The sequence below is a fragment of the Bos javanicus genome, chromosome 9 (assembly GCF_032452875.1).
Source record: "Bos javanicus breed banteng chromosome 9, ARS-OSU_banteng_1.0, whole genome shotgun sequence".
Classification (NCBI taxonomy): Eukaryota; Metazoa; Chordata; class Mammalia; order Artiodactyla; family Bovidae; genus Bos; species Bos javanicus.
This window is the reverse complement of record NC_083876.1, coordinates 70,664,374-70,684,845: the sequence shown is the minus strand read 5'-3', so window position 1 is coordinate 70,684,845 and position 20,472 is coordinate 70,664,374. Positions and strand designations below refer to the sequence as shown.

At 37.6% G+C, this 20,472-nt stretch overlaps 2 protein-coding genes across 2 annotated transcripts; both read left to right on the top strand.

The window, feature by feature from the left end:
• The first annotated feature begins 9,540 nt into the window (after positions 1–9,540).
• Positions 9,541–10,972, top strand: LOC133254444 (trace amine-associated receptor 6-like). The gene is given in 2 exon segments (XM_061428692.1): positions 9,541–10,384; positions 10,387–10,972. Coding segments are annotated over 2 exon segments (1,035 nt in total). The 3' UTR covers positions 10,578–10,972.
• Positions 10,973–16,551: 5,579 nt separating this feature from the next.
• On the top strand, positions 16,552–17,670 carry LOC133254361 (trace amine-associated receptor 7a-like). The gene has a single exon (XM_061428642.1). The coding sequence runs from the start codon at positions 16,639–16,641 to the stop codon at positions 17,668–17,670; it is 1,032 nt and encodes a 343-aa protein (XP_061284626.1). The 5' UTR covers positions 16,552–16,638.
• The last annotated feature ends 2,802 nt before the right edge of the window (positions 17,671–20,472 follow it).

Genomic DNA, 20,472 nt, shown 5'->3' with positions numbered 1-20,472 from the left:
TTATTTTCATTTAGTGGTTTCAATGCAGTAACTTTAATTCTGTTTCACAGCTATAGAGAAATCATATTTCCTCATTTTAAATATAAGAAAGCTAAAATTAAAGTGTTTACAAACTCTGCTGAATATCATAAAGCTTCCAGATTCAAACAAGTGCTTCTAACATCTTGTTCAATACATTTTCACTTGTCTTTTTTTAGTAGAGCTTGACATGTACTAGACAAATCATTAATTGTTCAACTTTCCTAATCTACATTTCTTCTGTTTTTATAACTATATCAGGACTTTCTTCTTTAAAAAAAATTTAAGCTCCTGCTCTCATTTTTCTCTACTATGAATTACTCTGGTTGTGTGGGAACTAATTCATTGGCCTTTGTTTCAATGAACATTCATTGAGTGCTTCTGATATGCAAACCTAAGAATGCTTTGAGTTATAGGCCACTCGTTCTGTGCTTGGGACTGACGTACCTGCCCTACTTAGTCTTCACAATACTATGTGAGAGAGAGAGTACTATTGCTATGTTATTATTACTTCTGGGCCATAAATGAGGGACAAGGGGCATAATGAGGTGAGTCTCATTCCCAAGGTGGTGTATTTGTTAAACAATAGAGCTGATACTCACATCCAAAGAATCAGAGAATAAGTAAAGTAACCAATAATTCTTTCTACTCTGTTGGGGCCCAGGCACTGCAGTCAAGGTACTGAGAGCAATATGAACACAAGACTTTGTACCAATTGTTTTAAAGGAAAAAAATCAGTCATCACAGAGAACAGACTAAACACAATTCTTTGGAGATACCAATACATTGAAGGGAGTAATTGATTTAGTGATGTATTATTTTAACCTACAATTCTTCATTATGTATTTTACTGTACCAAGTTTTCCCCCTGATGGTGAAGGGAGGTTCATTTAAATAAATTACCTCTTAATTTCTGCAGCAGGATTGGTCTGCACATCAAGCAAATACAGGCTGTTGTTTTTTCTATTACTGATTATTTGGTTCCTTTGAGCCTCTTCCCCATAGCAAGTCTTTTACATTCAAAACACTTCATGCCATCTTTGTGGTGTGGGTTTCCGAATTGCATTTAACTTTTTTTCATGGATATAGTATATTATTATGATAGCGAATGATTATATTTGCACCTCATATGCTCCTTGAATAGCTCATGTATTAACAATATGTTATAAAGTTTGTCTTCGTTTTCTTCGTGAATGAGAAATTAGAACAGTAGCAATTGAACCTGTCTAAATAGCTCCTACCTTCTTTTTTTTTTTAATTTTATTTTATTTTTAAACTTTACATAATTGTATTAGTTCTGCCAAATATCAAAATGAATCCGCCACAGGTATACATGTGTTCCCCATCCTGAACCCTCCTCCCTCCTCCCTCCCCATACCATCCCTCTGGGTCGTCCCAGTGCACTAGCCCCAAGCATCCAGTATCGTGCATCGAACCTGGACTGGCATCTCGTTTCTTACATGATATTTTACATGTTTCAATGTCATTCTCCCAAATCTTCCCACCCTCTCCCTCTCCCACAGAGTCCATAAGACTGTTCTATACATCAGTGTCTCTTTTGCTGTCTCGTACACCAGGTTATTGTTACCATCTTACTAAATTCCATATATATGCGTTAGTATACTGTATTTATGTTTTTCCTTCTGGCTTACTTCACTCTGTATAATAGGCTCCAGTTTCATCCACCTCATTAGAACTGATTCAAATGTATTCTTTTTAATGGCTGAGTACTACTCCATTGTGTATATGTACCACAGCTTTCTTATCCATTCATCTGCTGATGGACATCTAGGTTGCTTCCATGTCTTGGCTATGATAAACAGTGCTGCGATGAACATTGGGGTACACGTGTCTCTTTCCCTTCTGGTTTCCTCAGTGTGTATGCCCAGCAGTTGGATTGCTGGATCATAAGGCAGTTCTATTTCCATTTTTTTAAGGAATCTCCACACTGTTCTCCATAGTGGCTGTACTAGTTTGCATTCCCACCAACAGTGTAAGAGGGTTCCCTTTTCTCCACACCCTTTCCAGCATTTATTATTTGTAGACTTTTGGATCGCAGCCATTAAATAGCTCCTACCTTCTTAGGGACCACTTTGTTCATTTGTCCCTCACACTACTTGCAGCTTTCTGATCATATGTTGGACATATTTATATTATACTTATACACATATATATTTATAGTGCCCTATCTCTCCTCCTGCACTGTGGCCCACAATACGTCTGCAATGCGGGAGACTTGGGTTTGATCCCTCGGTTGGGAGGATCCACTGGAGGAGGGCATGGCAACCCACTCTAGTATTTTGCCTGGGGAATCCCCATGGACAGAGGAGCCTGGTGGGCTACAGTCCATAGGATTGCAAAGAATTGGACATGATTATCGACTAAGCACATCTCTCCCCCACAGTGCATGCCCCAGAAGAAAATGACCTATTTGTTTATATGAGTAGTTTCAAGATGAACCTTCCACTTTGCTTGGAATATAGGGGAAACTCAACACCTATTTGCTGAATAAATAAATGCATGTTTTCTTTAAATATAGAAATACTTCTTAGACATTGGAAAAAAATTGCACAGCATGAAAGTTGAGAGTTAAGTTTCATTTAGAGCAAAACAAGAACTGCAGCCCAGGAGATGGCATTTCAGAGAGCTTTAAAGAACTGCTCTGAGGAGGCAAGGGGAGGAACTAGATATATAGGAGTTTTGCAACAAAGGGTGGGTAGTTGGGAATATCAAAAATTACTGTTAATTAAGTAAAGCAGATGTGTCAAGTTAAGAAATTTAATGCTCTTCTATATATGGGAAGAAGTAAGAGTCTGGACTCACTGAAACCATTCCTTTGATATGCCCTCAGCTGCCTGGGGTCAGTATCCTGTATTTTCACATTCTGAGTATTCTCAGGTCTCACTGTAGGGAGTGGTACAGTGTGATGGTTATTAGATGGTAGGTATTCTTTTCCGACTTTCGTCAGGACTCAGAGGCTCATGTTGGAGGACTGTAGTTGCTGATGATTGTAACATTCTTGTTTACTGATATGACAGGACATATTCTATTTCTCATATATTATATAAGAACACACATTTTGTTCAGTCACTCAGTTGTGTCTGACTCTTTGCAACCCCATGGACTGCAGCACACCAGGCTTCCCTCTCCTTCACCATCTCCTGGAGCTTGCTCAAACTTATGTCCATTGATTCAGTGATGCTAACCAAGCATCTCAGCCTCTGTCGTCCCCTTCGATTCTGCCTTCAATCTTTCCCAGCATCAGGGTCTTTTCTAATAAATCATCTCTTCATATCAGGTGGTGAAAATATTGGAGCTTCAGCTTCAGCATCAGTCCTTCCAACAAATAATCAGGACTGATTTCCTTTAGGATTGACTGGTTGGATCTCCTTGCAGTCCAAGGGACTCTCAAGAGTCTTCTCCAACACCACAGTTCAAAAGCACCAATTCTTCAGTGCTCAGCTTTCTTTATAGTCCAACTCTCACATCCATACATGACTACTGGAAAAACCATAGCTTTGACTAGACGGACCTTTGTTGGCAAAGTAATATCTCTGCTTTTTAACGCTGTCTAGGTTGGTCATAGCTTTTCTTCCAAGGAGCAAGCACCTTTTAATTTCATAGCTGCAGTCACCATCTGCAGTGATTTTGGAGCCCAAAAAAGACTCTCAATGTTTCCATTGTTTACCCATCTATTTGCCATGAAGTGATGGGAGTGGATGCTATGATCTTAGTTTTTTGAATATTGAGATTTAAGCCAAATTTTTCACTCTCCTTTTTCACTTTCATCAAGAGGCTCTTTAGTTCTTCTTTGCTTTCTGCCATAAGGGTGGTATCATCTTCATAGCTGAGATTATTGATATTTCTCACAGCAATCTTGATTCCAGCATGATTTCCAGCTCCAATCTTTATCCAGCCCAGCATTTTGCAGGATGTATTCTTCATATAAGTTAAATAAGCAGAGTGACAATATACAGCCTTGATGTACTCCTTTCCCGATTTGGCATCAGTCTCTTGTTCCATGTCCAGTTCTAACTGGTACTTCTTGACCTGCATACAGATTTCTAGGGGGCAGGTAAGGTGGTCTGGTATTCCCATCTCTTTAAGAATTTTCCACAGTTTGTTGTGATCCACATAGTCAAAGGTTTTAGTGTAGTGAATGAAGGAGACATAGATGCTTTTCTGGAATTCTCTTGCTTTTTCTGTGATCCAACGAATGTTGGCAATTTGATCTCTGGTTCCTCCGCCTTTTCTAAATCCAGCTTGAACATCTGGAAGTTCTTGGTTCACATACTGTTGAAACTTAGCTTGAAGGATTTTGAGCATTACCTTGCTAGCATGTGAAATGAGTAGCAATTGTGCGGAAGTTTGAACATTCTTTGGCATTGCCTTTCTTTGGAATTGGAATGAAAACTAATCTTTTCCAGTCCTGTGGCCACCTTTGAGTGTTCCAAATTTGCTGACATATTGAGTGCAGCACTTAACAGCTTTATCTTTTAGAATTTGAAATAGCTCAGCTGGAATTCCATCACCTCCACTAACTTTATTCATAGTGATGCTTCCTAAATTCCACTTGACTTCACACTCCAGAATGTCTGGGTGTAGGTGAGTGATCAGACAATTGTGGTTATCTGGGTCATTAAGATCTTTTCACATACATTAGATAAATAACTTTTTATGCATCATAGTGTTTATAGTAATACCAAAATTGCAGACACTATAGACACTTATTTTGTAGTTCTTGGGATCATTCCCTGGAAGAAGCATTCCTCTTTGTCAGACATTTGTAGGTAAATTCATATCACATTAGCCACATTTTCTTGACCTTCCAATCATTAGCCCATTGTGATAAATGTATAAAATGCTAAAACTGAAGGCAACTTTGAGATGATCTATTCTGAACCATCCCTTTTTATTTTTAGAGACTCTAATTTTAGTACTTTCATAATAGACATGCATAACAGATATAATCTATCATACTTCTATAATTTGATGAATTTTGACATTTGTAGACACCTGTAAAGTTATTATAAAAATCAAGACTGAACATATATCAGTTCAGTTCAGTTCATTCACTCAGTCATGTCTAACTCTTTGCAACCCCATGGACTGTGGCATGCCAGGCTTCGCTGTTCTTCACCAACTCCTGGAGCTTGTGCAAACTCATGTCCATTGAGTCAGTGATGCCATTCAACCATCTCATTCTCTGTTGTCCCCTTCTCTTCCTGCCTTCAGTCTTACCCACCATCAGGGTCTTTTCCAATGAGTCAGCTCTTCGCCTCAGGTGGCCAAAGTATTAGAGTTTCAGCTTCAACAACAGTCCTTCCAATGAATATTCAGGACTGATTTCCTTTTGGATTGACTGATTTGATCTGCTTGCAATCCAAGATTTTCAAGAGTCTTGTCCAACACCACAGTTCAAAAACATTAATTCTTTGGCACTCAGCTTTCTTTATAGTCCAACTCTCACTTCCATACCTGACTACTGGAAAAACCATAGCTTTGACTAGACAGACCTTTATTGACAAAGTAATGTCTCTGCATTTCAATATGCTATCTAGGTTGGCCATAGCTTTTCTTCCAAGGAGCAAGCACCTTTTAATTTCACGGCTGCAGTCACCATTTGAGTGATTTTGGAGCTAAAAAATAAAGTATCTCACTGTTTCCATTGTTTACCCATCTATTTGCCATGAAGTGATGGGACTGGATGCCACGATCTTAGTTTTCTGCATGTCGAATTTTAAGCCAATTTTTTCACTCTCCTTTTTCAATTTTGTCAAAAGACTACTTAGTTCTTTGCTTTCTGCCATAAGGGTGGTGTCATCTGCATATCTGAGTATTGATATTTCTCCCATCAATCTTGATTCTAGCTTGTGCTTCATCTAGTCCAACATTTCTCATGATGTACTCTGCATATAAGGTAAATAAGCAGGGTGACAGTATACAGCCTTGACGTACTCCTTTTCCCATTTGGAACCAGTCTGTTGTTCCATGTCCAGTTCTAACTGTTGCTTCCTGACCTGCATATAGGTTTCTCAAGAGGCAGGTCAGGTGGTCTGGTATTCCCATGTCTTGAAGAATTTTCTAGTTTGTTGTGATCCACACAGTCAAGGCTTTGGCATAGTCCATAAAGCAGATGTAGGAGCTCTCTTGCTTTTTCTATGATCCAACAGATGTTGGCAATTGGATCTCTGATTCCTCTGCCTTTTCTAAATCGAGCTTGAACATCTGGACTTTCATGGTTCATGTACTGTTGAAGCCTGGCTTGGAGAATTTTGAGTATTACTTTGCTAGCATGTGAGGTGAGTGCAATTGTGTGGTAGTTTGAGCATTCTTTGGCATTGCCTTTCTTTGGGATTGGAGTGAAAACTGACATTTTTCAGTCCTGTGGCTACTGCTGAGTTTTCCAAATTTGCTGGCATATTGAATGTAGTATTTTGACAGCATCATCTTTCAGGATTTGAAATAGCTCAACTGGAATTCCATCACCTTCACTAGCTTTGCTATATATCACTTCCCAGATTTTTTCATGTCCTTTGTAATGTTCCTCCTGCTCATCTCTACACACTCAACTCTCTTCCATCCCCAGGCAGCCACTGATCAGCTTTATGTCACTCTATACTAATTTGCACTTCCTCAATCAGTTCAGTCACTCAGTCATGTCCAACTCTTTTCCACCCCATAGACTGCAGCAAGCCAGGCCTCCCTGTCCATCACCAACTTCCGGAGCTTGCTCAAACTCATGTCCATCAAGTGGGACTTCCTAGAATTTTATAGAATGTACTTCCTAGCATTTTATATAAATGCAACCATACATTATATTATGTGCTCATTTTTCTTTGAATTATTTCACTCTGATGAATAATATAGAGAATAAGCCGCATCAAAGCATGAATCAGCATTTGATTCTTTTTTTTTTTTGATTGAATAGTACTTCACTGTGTGAATTGACCACATTTGTTTCTTTTTTGTTGTTGATTGAGGCTGAATTTGAATCATTCCTTTTCAGGTGCAGGCCCTAGCTTAAGTGACCTGAACAAGGTCCTACAGCCAGAGTCATGAATTCACAGAGTGGGGCCAACCACTCTCCAGAGGGTGTCTGGCTGCATCTGGTCCTGCTGGGACAGCCCGATGGTCCACCTTCATCTGCTCCTCCTCTGGTTCTGCACAAGCTCTCCTTTCTAAGAATTGCTTCACTTCTGCTCCATTATATGTGGCTTGCCTACTTTTAATGATCCACGACCATCTATTTCTTCTCTATTTTATACTAATGCAAATATTATTTACAAGATATAATCATGTACTTTATTATATTAATTATAATTCAGTAGAATAAAAATTTGGTATAATACATTGATACATTGTATAATATACAGAAATATATGCTATATGTATGCAATTATGCATATATATTTCTTCTTAGTTCCATATGAGTTTTAAAGAATTTGTAAGATTTCAGTTAAAATTTTGACTTTAATTAGAGTTATGTTTCCAAAAATAAATTGTCTGATAACTTTGAAAGCACAACTTTTGGACCTAGTGTACTGATGGGAAGCTTGATCATGATATGATATTCATGTCTTTTTCATAAGCTGGTACCCTCTGGCCTCTGTTCCTAGGAGCTTTTAAGTTTCTCTTTGTATTTGTCTGTAGTTAGCATCTGCATTTGTATCATTTTTCCTCTTTGCACTTGGTAGGAACTTGAAATTTAGACCCTTTAGCTGAGAAGAAAGTTTTTATAGCATTGTTTTTATTATTTTCTTGTCCTCATTCTTTAGTTGCTTTTTCTGAGATTAAGAATTTCTTTCAGGATCTATTAGAAAAACATTTCTTTCAGTTTTCTGGTAAACTTTATTGTGTATATCTTGAGTGTATTTCTCTACCCTGGTTTTTCCATTAGTTTGCTCCATCAGATTTTCCTCTTTCAGAAATACTTTTAAGGGCATCTCAATGGGCTTTTAGGAGGAAATGAACTCTGTGATTAGTTAACAGGGCTTATCTTCAGATGGTATGTACCAATTCAAGCATTCCCTTGTGAAAATGATGAAATGCTTAAGTTCAGACCTGGCTAGCCTGGGCACAGGGAAGACAGGGATACTGTTTTTATATTTAGACTGTAGTTTCAAATTGGAGTTGTCCAAACTAAATTATTAACACAGAGAGTGACTAGAAAGCTCTGGGGTGTGCCTGAGATCTAATGAGGGATAAAGAAGGAAGATTTGCAGAGGACACTGGGAGTCTGTGGTTGGAGAAAATACAATGTTGTGTCATTTGCCATTTTACCCAAATTATTCCAGAAGAGGTTAACATATATTAAGAAATATCCATTAAACAGAAATAAATTATGTAAAGAATCAAGTTCATAACTGACTCAGTTTTACACTGACTTGCAAAAATGCTTAAAACTTGCACATAATTAATGTACTTACTATGTGTTATCAAACCTATGAAGACATCTTTTCCAAAGAGTATCTGATTTGGGGGGTTAGAACATGAACGTATCATTTGTGGGGGGGCAGTACTGAATGCGCTACAGAGGGGGATGTGAGGTCTTCTATCTGTGAGGATCTCACAGCAGCAGTATTCAGAGGGATTACACCCATTTCTCAGGTGAATGGAGAGATGTTGCAATCTGCTTCCAGTGACAACATCCCGAGAAGAGAGCGATCTTTTCTCAATCAGCACTGACTTTTGCAGAAGCTCACAATTGTGGATGTGCCTAAATATCGTGGTGTTTTTAATGCTTTCCTGTAATGTAATTCGTCCATTACAAGCTGCTCATGGTGTATGTTCCCTTGTCTGTTGGTGTTCACTGAAAATACAAAAATGATTCTTGACTGGAGGAAAAAAGCCAAGTATTTGCTCTCACTGTGTGTACCCAGTTATATCTTTTTAGCTAAAATCCAGTAAACTGGCCACAACAGGATTAAGAATTGGCAAAAGGTTCAAGTCTAAGGATATAAAAAGTCTTTGGGTTAAGTTAATGGGTAACTTAATGTGAGGAACTCTTCTGGAGATAACTGTCTTAATAATCACTCTTGAAAATAATCTTCCAAGTTCACACCTTGCACTACAGGGATTCCATCTAGGGATTCTCTTATAGATAGCTTTTATATATCAGGAAGGATTGTGTGCTTTAGGCAGTAATGCAGAAACCTGGTAGGAAATGATTCTTTCACTCTGTAATTACTTTCCATATCACTGCCTGTTGCAAAGAGGAACTCTGGAGGTAAAAAAATATAAAAATATTTATGACTAAAAGAAAATTTTATCAAATTCAGGGAATGAAGCATTAGTTGAAATTAATCCCAATGTTATTGTTCAGTGTAATTTTTGTGCTTTGTTATTAAACACATTTGTGATTTATAAAATAAGTAAAATTTAAAAAAATAATTGTAATATCTGATAATTTCCTCAGATATCCTAGTAGATTATGTTTTTCCCCTAGGGGTATTGAAAATCAGAATCCTATGTTCATTATGAAAATCAAGGACAGAATTCTTTGAGGGTAAACAACAGATCATGAGCAGCAACTCGTCCCCCACTGCAGCTGTGCAGCTCTGCTACGAGCACCTGAACGGATCTTGTGTGAAGACCCCCTACTCACCCGCATCCCGTGTGATTCTGTACATGGTGTATGGTTTTGGGGCTGTCCTGGCCGTGTTTGGGAACCTCCTGGTAATGACTGCCATCCTTCATTTCAAGCAGCTGCACTCACCAACCAATTTTCTCATTGCTTCTCTGGCCTGTGCAGACTTTCTGGTGGGAATGACTGTGATGCCCTTCAGCATGGTCAGGTCTGTGGAGAGCTGCTGGTACTTTGGGCGAACTTTCTGCACTTTTCACACATGCTTTGATGCAGCATTTTGTTACTCTTCTCTCTTCCACCTGTCCTTCATCTCCATCGACAGGTACATTGCTGTTACTGACCCTCTGGCCTATCCCACCAAGTTCACAGTGTCTGTATCATGCATATGCATCAGCATCTCCTGGATCCTGCCCCTTACTTACAGTGGTGCTGTGTTCTACACGGGTGCCAATGAGAATGGGCTAGAGGAATTGTCTCATGCCCTCAACTGTGCAGGAGGCTGTCAGATGGTTGTAAATCAAAACTGGGTATTGATAGATTTTCTGTCCTTCTTTATACCTACCCTTGTCATGATCATTCTCTACAGTAATATTTTTCTTGTGGCCAGACAACAGGCTAAAAAGATTGAAAATACTGGTAGCAAAACAGATTCATCATCAGACAGTTACAAATCCAGAGTAGCCAAGAGAGAGAGAAAAGCAGCTAAAACCCTGGGTATCACGGTCATAGCATTCATGATCTCGTGGTTACCATACAGTATTGACTCATTAATTGATGCCTTATGGGCTTCATAACCCCGGCCTATATTTATGAGATTTGCTGTTGGTGTGCTTATTACAACTCAGCCATGAACCCCTTGATCTATGCTTTATTTTACCCTTGGTTTAGGAAAGCCATCAAAGTCATTGTGAGTGGTCGGGTTTTCAAGGATAGTTCTGGGAGCATGAATTTGTCCTCTGAACAAATGTAAGCCATTGGGTTGAGGAGGTTGAAGATATCTTTACATTTTCCAAATGAAATGAGTTTTAGAAAATCAAGTAAGGTTTTTCATGAAAGAAAACAAATGGCTTTTTCAGTCTAACTGGATGAGCCCTTGTGTTTCAGTCTTGTTAGGATGTGCACTTCCCTTTGCTTCTCCAAAAATATTTATGTGACTAATAAATGTTAACTCCCTTATTTGTTAACTACTGCAGAACTCACCATAGCCCACTCTCTGCAGACAGTCCACTCCCCCGCCACATACATTTTTATTCCATTAACCATTCCTTTTGTATCCTGTAAACATTTCAGTTGTCTCTGATTTCCTTTGTCTTTCTCTTACAAAGTGGTCTACTTATTTCCAACTCCTCAGAAATTTCTCTGTGATTAACTTTCTCAAGGTTGTTGCTTTTTTTTTTTTTTCCTTTTCTGCTTTGCTCATATTCCCAGGAAACTTTTGGGTTTCAGTTAAATCTATTATGCTTAAGGTCTGCACTGGTGTCTGTCTGAGAAATTGACTCCAGCATCTTCTGCATCCTGTCTCTGGCCTACAGTTGTGCCAAATTGTACACAGATGCCCAAGATGATAGGATGGAGGGATAAGTAACTGCCCTCTGCTTGATAAGTGATTGTCAACTTGTTTAAATCAGTTCTGCATATCGGTAGGATTTCTATTGTTTTTCACACCTGGCTTTGTTAAGATTCTTTGGTACAGAAATACTCTTCTTGTGATTAGAAAACAGATTAAAAAGATTTAAACATTACTAGAAAGTAAAATTATTACCAGAGAATTGCAAGAACAGAGTGGCTAAGACACAGAGAAAAGCGGCTAAAACCCTGGACATCACAGCTTAGTATTTTTGGTCTCATGATTTCTCAATGTAATTGATTCATTCATTGATTCTTTTTTGAGTTTTATAGCATTTAATATGCTTATGAGATAGTTTGCTCATTCAGTTACTATAACTGGCTCTAAATCATTTGATTTATGCCTCATTTTACTTTGGTTTAAAAGAGTAATAGGACTTATTAAACTGGAAATATTAAAGGACATTTCATCAATCAAAACTAAATTCTAAAACAAATTTCATATTGATGATTTGAAAAATTTAACAGTGATCTAGTGATATATTGAAAAATTCTGAATAATTTTTATATGAAATATAGTGCTTGAAAATGATCCACTAAACTGGGGAGGAAAAACAATACCTCAATTTCAGCAGCATCAGTTTTATACTGTTATTTTTTGGGAAGTGAACATCCTTTGAGCATTTGATAAAAACATATTACTTACTAGTGGTTGACACAGTAGTCATAATTTCAAGTTTCCTCACATCTTTACACTCCTGCTCTGTCAGTTGTTACTTTCCTCTTTCAAGTCCCTGTTACTCTTTTACCTTTCCTACCAAGCTTAACTTTTTCTTTTTTCATTTTCAAATGTTTCTTCCAAGTTCTCTGTTAATGTCTTTCTGTGAACTCAGTTTCAGTTCGGTTCAGTTGCTCAGTTGTGTCCGACTCTCTGCAACCGCAGGACTCAGTTTAGTTTGCTTTTATTTTTATCAAATTGATTCTTGGGGTCCGGTCTTTCTGGAGCTCCTAAAGATCTCTGAGACATATCCATCAGCTATTACAGACCCAGGATGGGATTCATATTTTATATTTTAGGAGATATTTTGTACAGGTAGGAATAACCATGAGCAATATGTGTACTGCAATAGTAGTTTCTTTTATGTAACAATTTTCTCATTTCATGAAGTTTGTTGCTCATGATGGAGGGCAATTGTCTTTTATTTTTCCCCCTATAAGTACTATTTGGAGTTTATAGCTATTCATAATAAAAATAACACTATTATTTATGCTATTGAAAAATGGATAATTTAGAGATGTTAATGTGGTATAAAACTTTTTTTAAAACTCTTAACAATCTTGCTTCATGTATTTAACAAAATCAAAACTGATTTATCTGAGATATTAAAAACTAGAAGAAAACATAGTTTTTATAATTTATTGACATGAATCATGACAGAATATAGATTCATGCACTAAATTTAAATTTTTCAACTTCAAAGTGAAAGAAAGGCACGTTAAAGAAAAACACACAAACTTGGAAAAGCTATTGGCAGCAAACAGGTTGAAGAATTAGTAGATTTGAAAATATAAAAAGAATTTACAAAACATTAAGATGGAGATGAATATCCCACTAAACATAAATATGAAATTTTACAGAGGTATGGTTAATAAATACATTAAAATGTCAAATGTACACATAATTTTAAAATTAATTAAAATCTTATACAGTTTTGTATCTCATATTTGACAACACTGGATCATTAACATCAGGTTAATTAGAGTATGAGAAGTTGAGTACTCTGCTGAAAGTTCAGCACTTTCATAAACAAGTAGGAAAAACATAATTTAGCATTTTCTTTTAGAGGGGAATTAAGATATTTATGTAAAATTTCAAATCACATGTGTCACATGACTCTGTAGTTCTGTTTCTGGCAAGCAACCATATGAAGAGAGTCAGGCAAGGAAGGAAACGTAACAAGGACGTTCATTGTATATCTCTCAATTACTAATTACAATGAACTAGGATTCATATGGTGTAAATTAAATAAATTATGCTCTACCTTTGAAATGAGATGTTATGAAACCATTAAAAAGCACAACTGACCATTAAAAATAACAATTGACAGGGAGAGAAAACCTCAATATACTTCTTTGACTAAAATCAAAAGAAAACAAAAGCAAAAAATCTGACCTAAATTATATAGCAACATATAATAAGCCCCCATATTACACTTTTACAAAATGTACCTTTGTGTATAATAGACAGTGTCTGTTACGGGGGGATTTACTTTGTAATTTATCTTTAAAATGTTAATGTTTGTGATAAAATAAATGTATTAAAATTGATGTTAACAATGCACATCTCTATTTTTATCTAAGCATTGAAGTTAGTTTTATCTGTGTGCTTGGCTGTTTTATTTTGGTGGACTAACATTTGAGCATATATCTTTGGTATATTTTTGTCTTATCTAATGAAACTAAATTGTAGGTACATTGGTATATTTTAGAAACTACATCTTACAGAGATTTAAGTATCTCAGGATTTATATCTTAATATTTTTAAAGTATTTTTAATGGTTTCTTTCAGTAGATCTTTAATGCTCTGACTCTTCTTCTCTATATTAATTATGTGCTGTACTCAAGAGCGATGGAAGCTACCAAGAGTTATGTTTCCATGTTCCACTTGTGCTTTATTTCTGCTCTTTAGGTCATTTTTGAAAAGTGATAAACATGCACAGATGTATTGAGTAGATGCACATGCTTTTGAGAGACGACATAACCTCCCAGCCTGGCTGTTAGGAGCCCTGCCCCTCAGGGAAGGCGAAGGTGCTGCCAAGTCAGGTCCTTAAGGTAGAAAACGCATTCCTCAGTAGACAGACCTCAAAAAACACCCACAGATACTGTGAGACTGAGCTTTCTGAACATGGATGCCACTCTGGGGATAAAGGAGCAGAATCCCTATATTTATTGAGATTTTTTTCTTGTACCTGGTGCAGTGTGAGGCTCTAAGTAGATTTAAGAGTATTATAGAAAAATATAAATCCTATGTACCATCCCTGAGCAGGTGAAGCGAAGATTTGTATCTGTCACCACGGGCATTTCATGTCCTCTCCCTTCCTACCCCTTCACCTCTGCAGATACCCAAACGGTTTGGCAAAATGAGGGGGGTGGGGTCAGGTTGTGCGCAGGTCTTCTTGAGCTCATGCCACTCCCCACACTGCGCCTGCGCTACAGCCGCTCTCAGCCTTGCGAATGTGTCCAGCCCCCATCTCGGAGCCTCAAAACACACTGCCCTCTCGGCCTGGGAAACCCCTGTCTGTTTTTACCTTAAATATCTCCTGGATCCTCTCGACCTATATTTAAAGTTACCTTCTTGGTAAAATTACCTGTGAATACAATTCCCATGCTTCACTGTGGTGACCTCCACTGCACTCTGTTTATCGGAGCCATCACCACATTGAGTTGTCATTACTTGTCCACATGTTAGCCTCTCACATAGAGTTAAGAGAAGTAAAATAAATATAATGGATAAGCTCTAATTTATTTAAAAATCCTATAAGGTGATAGGCAATCTACCAGGAGGAAAGAAAGATTTGAAGCAAACTGAAACACTCATAGCTTGCTGGTGAGAGCATAAAATGGTCCAGCTACCTTAGAAAATGTGTACTTCCTTGCAGAGTTAAACATACACTTCCCAATATGACAGTCCCAAGATGAACAGTCTAAATATTTATCAACTGGTATATGGATAAAATAACTGGAAGGCAATTGAATTCAGACAATGGAATTCCATTTAGCTATAAGGAGGAATGAGCTGCAAATGTTCTCAGACATGGGTGAAACTCACAGACACTGAGCTGAGTAAAATAAGCCAGACAGAGAAGACAAACTGTGTGACCTTTGTGACACAAGATTTTTATGCCTCAGAAAGTAATCCCTAGCCATAGAAGGGAGATCCGCGGTTCCCCAGGATAGGAGAAGGGATATGTGGGGTGAGATTAAGTATAAAAGGGCCTGAGGAGAAATACAGGGTGTTGCTTCCCTTGGTTGTGAATACAAGAGCAGATACATTTATCATGTCATCAGTCTGTACCTACTAAAAATGTAAACTTTTCAAATATATTTTATGCCTCAATATTAAAAAGCTGATTTTTCAACATAAGTAGAAGTCATTGAGGGCTTCACAGGTGGCACAGTGGTGAAGAATCTGCCTGCCAATGCAGGATAGGCAAGAGACATGAGTTTGATCCCTGGGTTGGGAAAATCCCCTGGAGTAGGAAATAGTAATCTGCTCCAGTATTATTGCCTGTAAAATTTCATGGACAGAGAAGCCTGGTAGACTACAGTCCATGGGATTGCAAAGAGTTGAACATGACTGAGCACATGGAAGTCATTCATCAGAAAGCATTTTTTTGAAACGTAAGCTCATCTATTCTAGAACATTAAGAGGAAATGGAAATTTGTCAATGGTAAAATATGGAGTATAATATAGGAATGCTCCCATTCCAAAAGTTCTTTCAACAATTTATTTTTAAAAATATCTTCCATATAGTGGCCATTACAACAAGAAAAACATTAGCAGGAACAATGTTTTATTTGTACTTGCACTTCCTTGGTTGTTTCATGAGGCAAACATTTTGTCCTCTACTCCTCCTCTTTTCTAAATCTGAATTATTAAAGTTAAACCTGAAGCATTCAACTGTTTAATATACGATTCTATTTATTTTTTTTCTTTAACACAAACTGATACTGGAAGAGAGAAAGGACTTATTTGAAAGAGTTCTAGTGACATTCAACACAGAAATCATAAACAAATGATTCTAAGAAAAATGAAAAGGCAGTAACTAATAACAGTAAATAATATGACTTTCCATTTCTGCTTAAAGGTTTTAAAGGCTAGGCATTATTATATTTCATGCAAAGGTCAAATGACATCAGGAAATTATAGGACATAAACTTAGTTTAGCATAAACGTAATTGTTATTTAATTCTTTCTTTCTAAACACCTTGCACTTGCGGGGATTCAATCTTAAGAGCTTTGGGGATTGAAATTATGGAACTATGTTCCTGAGGGGAGAGAGTGTTTGGGGCATTATCATTGCTCTGACAAATTAGGAAAATAATGCTAATAAAATGTGGCATTTGGACACGCATCATGTAATAGTTTCTTGAAGACAAACTCTCCTCTGAAATGAAGAACGAGGTAATACAGAAAGTCTTTAAAAAATTTAAATAGACAGCATTTTATGTAAAAATGAAAATTAACCGCTTATTCATTTAGAAATGAATAATTTTACAAGATGAGGATATGAATCACTTTCTAAACATGTAAGTGAAGATTTGTACTTACAAGGAAGCAAAGACAGAATGCACTGGCGACTACTCACATTGTGTTTACCTTTTCTTTAAGGACATTTCAAAATCGGGAATGACAGCCTGGGCCACAGAGGGTGACAGGTTTCCAGGTATCAAACCAGAGAATCATGAGCAGTGCGTCTCCTTCTGCTGCAGCTGTGCAGCTCTGCTACGAGCACCTGAACGGATCCTGTGTGAAAACCCCCTACTCACCAGGTCCCCGCCTCATCCTGTACACAGTGTTCATCTTTGGAGCTGTGCTGGCTGTGTTTGGAAATCTCCTGGTGATGATTTCCATTCTCTACTTCAAGCAGCTGCATTCTCCTACCAACTTCTTGATTGCTTCTCTGGCCTGTGCTGACTTCTTGCTGGGAGTGACTGTGATGCCCTTCAGCACAGTGAGGTCCGTGGAGAGCTGCTGGTACTTTGGGCAGCGTTACTGTCAACTCCACTCCTGTTTTGAAGGCTCATTCTGTTACGCTTCCATCTACCACTTGTGCTTTATCTCTCTGGACAGGTACATTGCGGTCACTGACCCCTTGGTTTATCCAACCAGGTTCACTGTGTCTGTTTCTGGCATGTGTATTGCCTCCTCTTGGCTCTTTTCTATTATTTTTTCCTTTTCTCTTTTTGGCACAGGAGCAAATGCAGCTGGACTGGAGGATCTAGTAAGTGCTCTCACCTGTGTGGGAGGCTGTCAAATTGCAGTGAATCAGAGTTGGGTATTGGTCAGTTTCCTTGTATTTTTCATCCTCACTCTTGTCATGATAACTGTTTACTTCAAGATTTTCCTCATTGCTAAACAGCAGGCTAGAAAAATTGAGAGTCTGAACAACAAGACTGGGCGATGCTCAGACAGCTTCCAAGACAGAGTGGCCAAGAGGGAGAGAAAGGCAGCAAGAACACTGGGCGTCGCAGTGCTAGTGTTTCTGGTCTCCTGGCTGCCTTACTTCCTGGATGCCATCATTGATGCCTTCCTAGGTTTCATCACTCCCACATATGTTTATGAAATACTGGTTTGGATTGCTTATTATAACTCAGCTATGAACCCCTTGATTTATGCTTTCTTTTATCCTTGGTTTCGAAAAGCCATCAAACTCATTGTCACTGGCAAAGTCTTGAGAGCGAATTCCTCGACAGTAAATTTATTTTCTGGGTAAGTCCACGTTTTAGATGGAGGAATTGAATATAGATTCACCATGGACACACCATTGGGTAGAAAACTTCATTATATACATGCAAGATCTTGTAAATTAAAAGAATTAATTAGGCTTCCAATATGATCTAAAGACTTAAATTCAGTTTCATCATTTTTTGGTCAATATAACATAAAAACCTGGTTGTTATGGAAACAGCATGACCTTGGAGCCAGAAATGTGGCATTTTGCCATTGATCTTGGGCTACTACTTGTCTCTGAACTTCACTGTACAGTCTCTAGCTATTAATCCCTTCCTTGCAGCATTCTTGAGAAAATGTAAGAGAACATATGGGGAAGGATGTAGTATATTTTTTATTCAAAATCTTCTTTTACCATTTTATAATAGTTTAATCCATGGTTATAGCTTCTCTTTATTCCTCTGTAATATTTTCCATTACAATGTAAATGCACCTGTGGAATACTTAGAGAGGTCCTGGTTGAAGGAGAGCAAAGTGGTAAGTCTGCACTGTCAGGTGGTCAGATTTATGAGTTCAGAAGTGTGAGCTCAGTGTCGGGTAAAATCAACCCAGAGATCGATTTATTGACTGATTTTATATTATATATATATAATATATATATGAGAAAGGCATGGCAATCCACTCCAATATTTTTGCCTGGAGAATTCCATAGACAGAGAAGCCTGGTAGTCTACAATCCGTGGGGTTGCAAAGAGTCAGACATAACTGAGTGACTAACACACTGACATATATCAGTTGAATTATGTACTATGGGAAAGATAATTGATGCCATAAATAACAATCATTTGTCGAGTGGGCTTCTTCCTAGTGATGCTCTGCTCATAAAATTTCACTTGAGTTTAGAAATTTTACTAATTAACATATGTTGAGACCATGCATGAGTTTTTAAGATTGTCACTCACATTGTACTTTATCTTAAATTAACTTACAATTTTGTTCACTTTTGCATTGTTCCAGAAATTATTTATAAGGGTTTTCATTGATATACAAGAAAGCCCAAATTAAAAATGTATTAAAAAAATAGAACACTGAAGTGAAGGGCCTAAAAGGATGACAGACAGAGGCTGATTAATACACTTTATATGACTCACAAATTTTCACATTGGATAAAAGCCAGCCAGCTTTTCAGAAATGAAGCCTTGTTTTTGGTACAAAGATTGGAGGATGCTATACGTCTGGGTTTTTAAAAGTAAATTAAAAAATTTTTTACATAAATTGCTTGATTCTATTCTAAATTTCCCTGGTGGCTCAGCAGTAAAGGATCTGCCTGCCAATGCAGGGAACGTGGGTGTGATCCCTGGATTGGGAAGTTACCCTGAAGAAGGAAATGGCAATCCACTCCAATAGTCTTGCCTGGGAAATACCATGGACAGAGAAGCCTGGTGAGTTACAGTTCAATGAAGTAAAAAAAAAGAGATTTTATTTAGCAACTAAAACAACAATAAAACATTTTAACTTTTGTTGTAATTAGACATCAAGATTTAAAAATTAGAGCATCATGTTTCCTGAGCAGAAGTGAATTCACATCAATATATTCTGAATTTTTCTACTTGCTTGCTTGATAGAAATTAGTCATATATTAGCACATCATTTCTGACTATTATTAGACATATGCTTTAAATCAATAAACCTTTCCTGAGATAGTGAATTATTTCTGATTACATTATCCTATACTTGATTGAAGTTCTCTCATCTTCATTTGGTGGTTAAGATGATTTAAAGGTACTTTTACCTGCTTAGTATTTAGTTTACCCACAGTTCTTCAGTTCTGACATTGAAAATCATCAATTTATTTTGATTTAGTGCTTTCAATGTAGTAACTTGCTTTAATCCTATGCCACAAGCTATAGGGAGCCATACTTCCTCATTTTAAAAATGAAAAAGCTAAAATCAAAGTGTTTAAAAGTCTGTTGAATACCATAAAGCTTCTGGATTCAAATAAGCACTTGAGAAATAGATGGGAAAAGAGTGGAAACAGTGTCAGACTTTATTTTTTTGAGCTCCAAAATCACTGGAGATGGTGACTGCAGCCATGAAATTAAAAGATGCTTACTCCTTGGAAGGAAAGTTATGACCAACCTAGATAGCATATTGAAAAGCAGAGACATTACTTTGCCAACAAAGGTCTGTCTAGACAAGGCTATGGTTTTTCCAGTGGTCATGTATGGATGTGAGGGTTGGACTATGAAGAAAGCTGAGCACTGAAGAATTGATGCTTTTGAACTGTGGTGTTGGAGAAGACTCTTGAGAGTCCCTTGGACTGCAAGAAGATCCAACCATTCCATTCTGAAGGAGATCAGCCCTGGGATTTCTTTGGAAGGAATGATGCTAAAGCTGAAACTCCAGTACTTTGGCCACCTCATGCGAAGAGTTGACTCATTGGAAAAGACTCTGATGCTGGGAGGGATTGGGGGCAGGAGGAGAAGGGGACGACAGAGGATGAGATGGCTGGATGGCATCGCTGACTCAATGGACGTGAGTCTGAGTGAACTCCGGGAGTTGGTGATGGACAGGGAGGCCTGGCGTGCTGCGATTCATGGGGTCACAAAGAGTCAGACACAAGTGAGCGACTAAACTGAACTGAACATATAGTTTAATACATTTACATTTGTTTTTCCTTTTTTAGTTACCTTTTACACATGCTAGACAAATCATTCAATTTTACCACTTTGTGTCCTAGAACTACATATTATTCTATTTTTTTTTAATATTTCTTAACTTATTTCTGAACTTTCTTTATAAAAGAATACACTCTAGGCCTCATTTATCTCTTCTATGAATTACT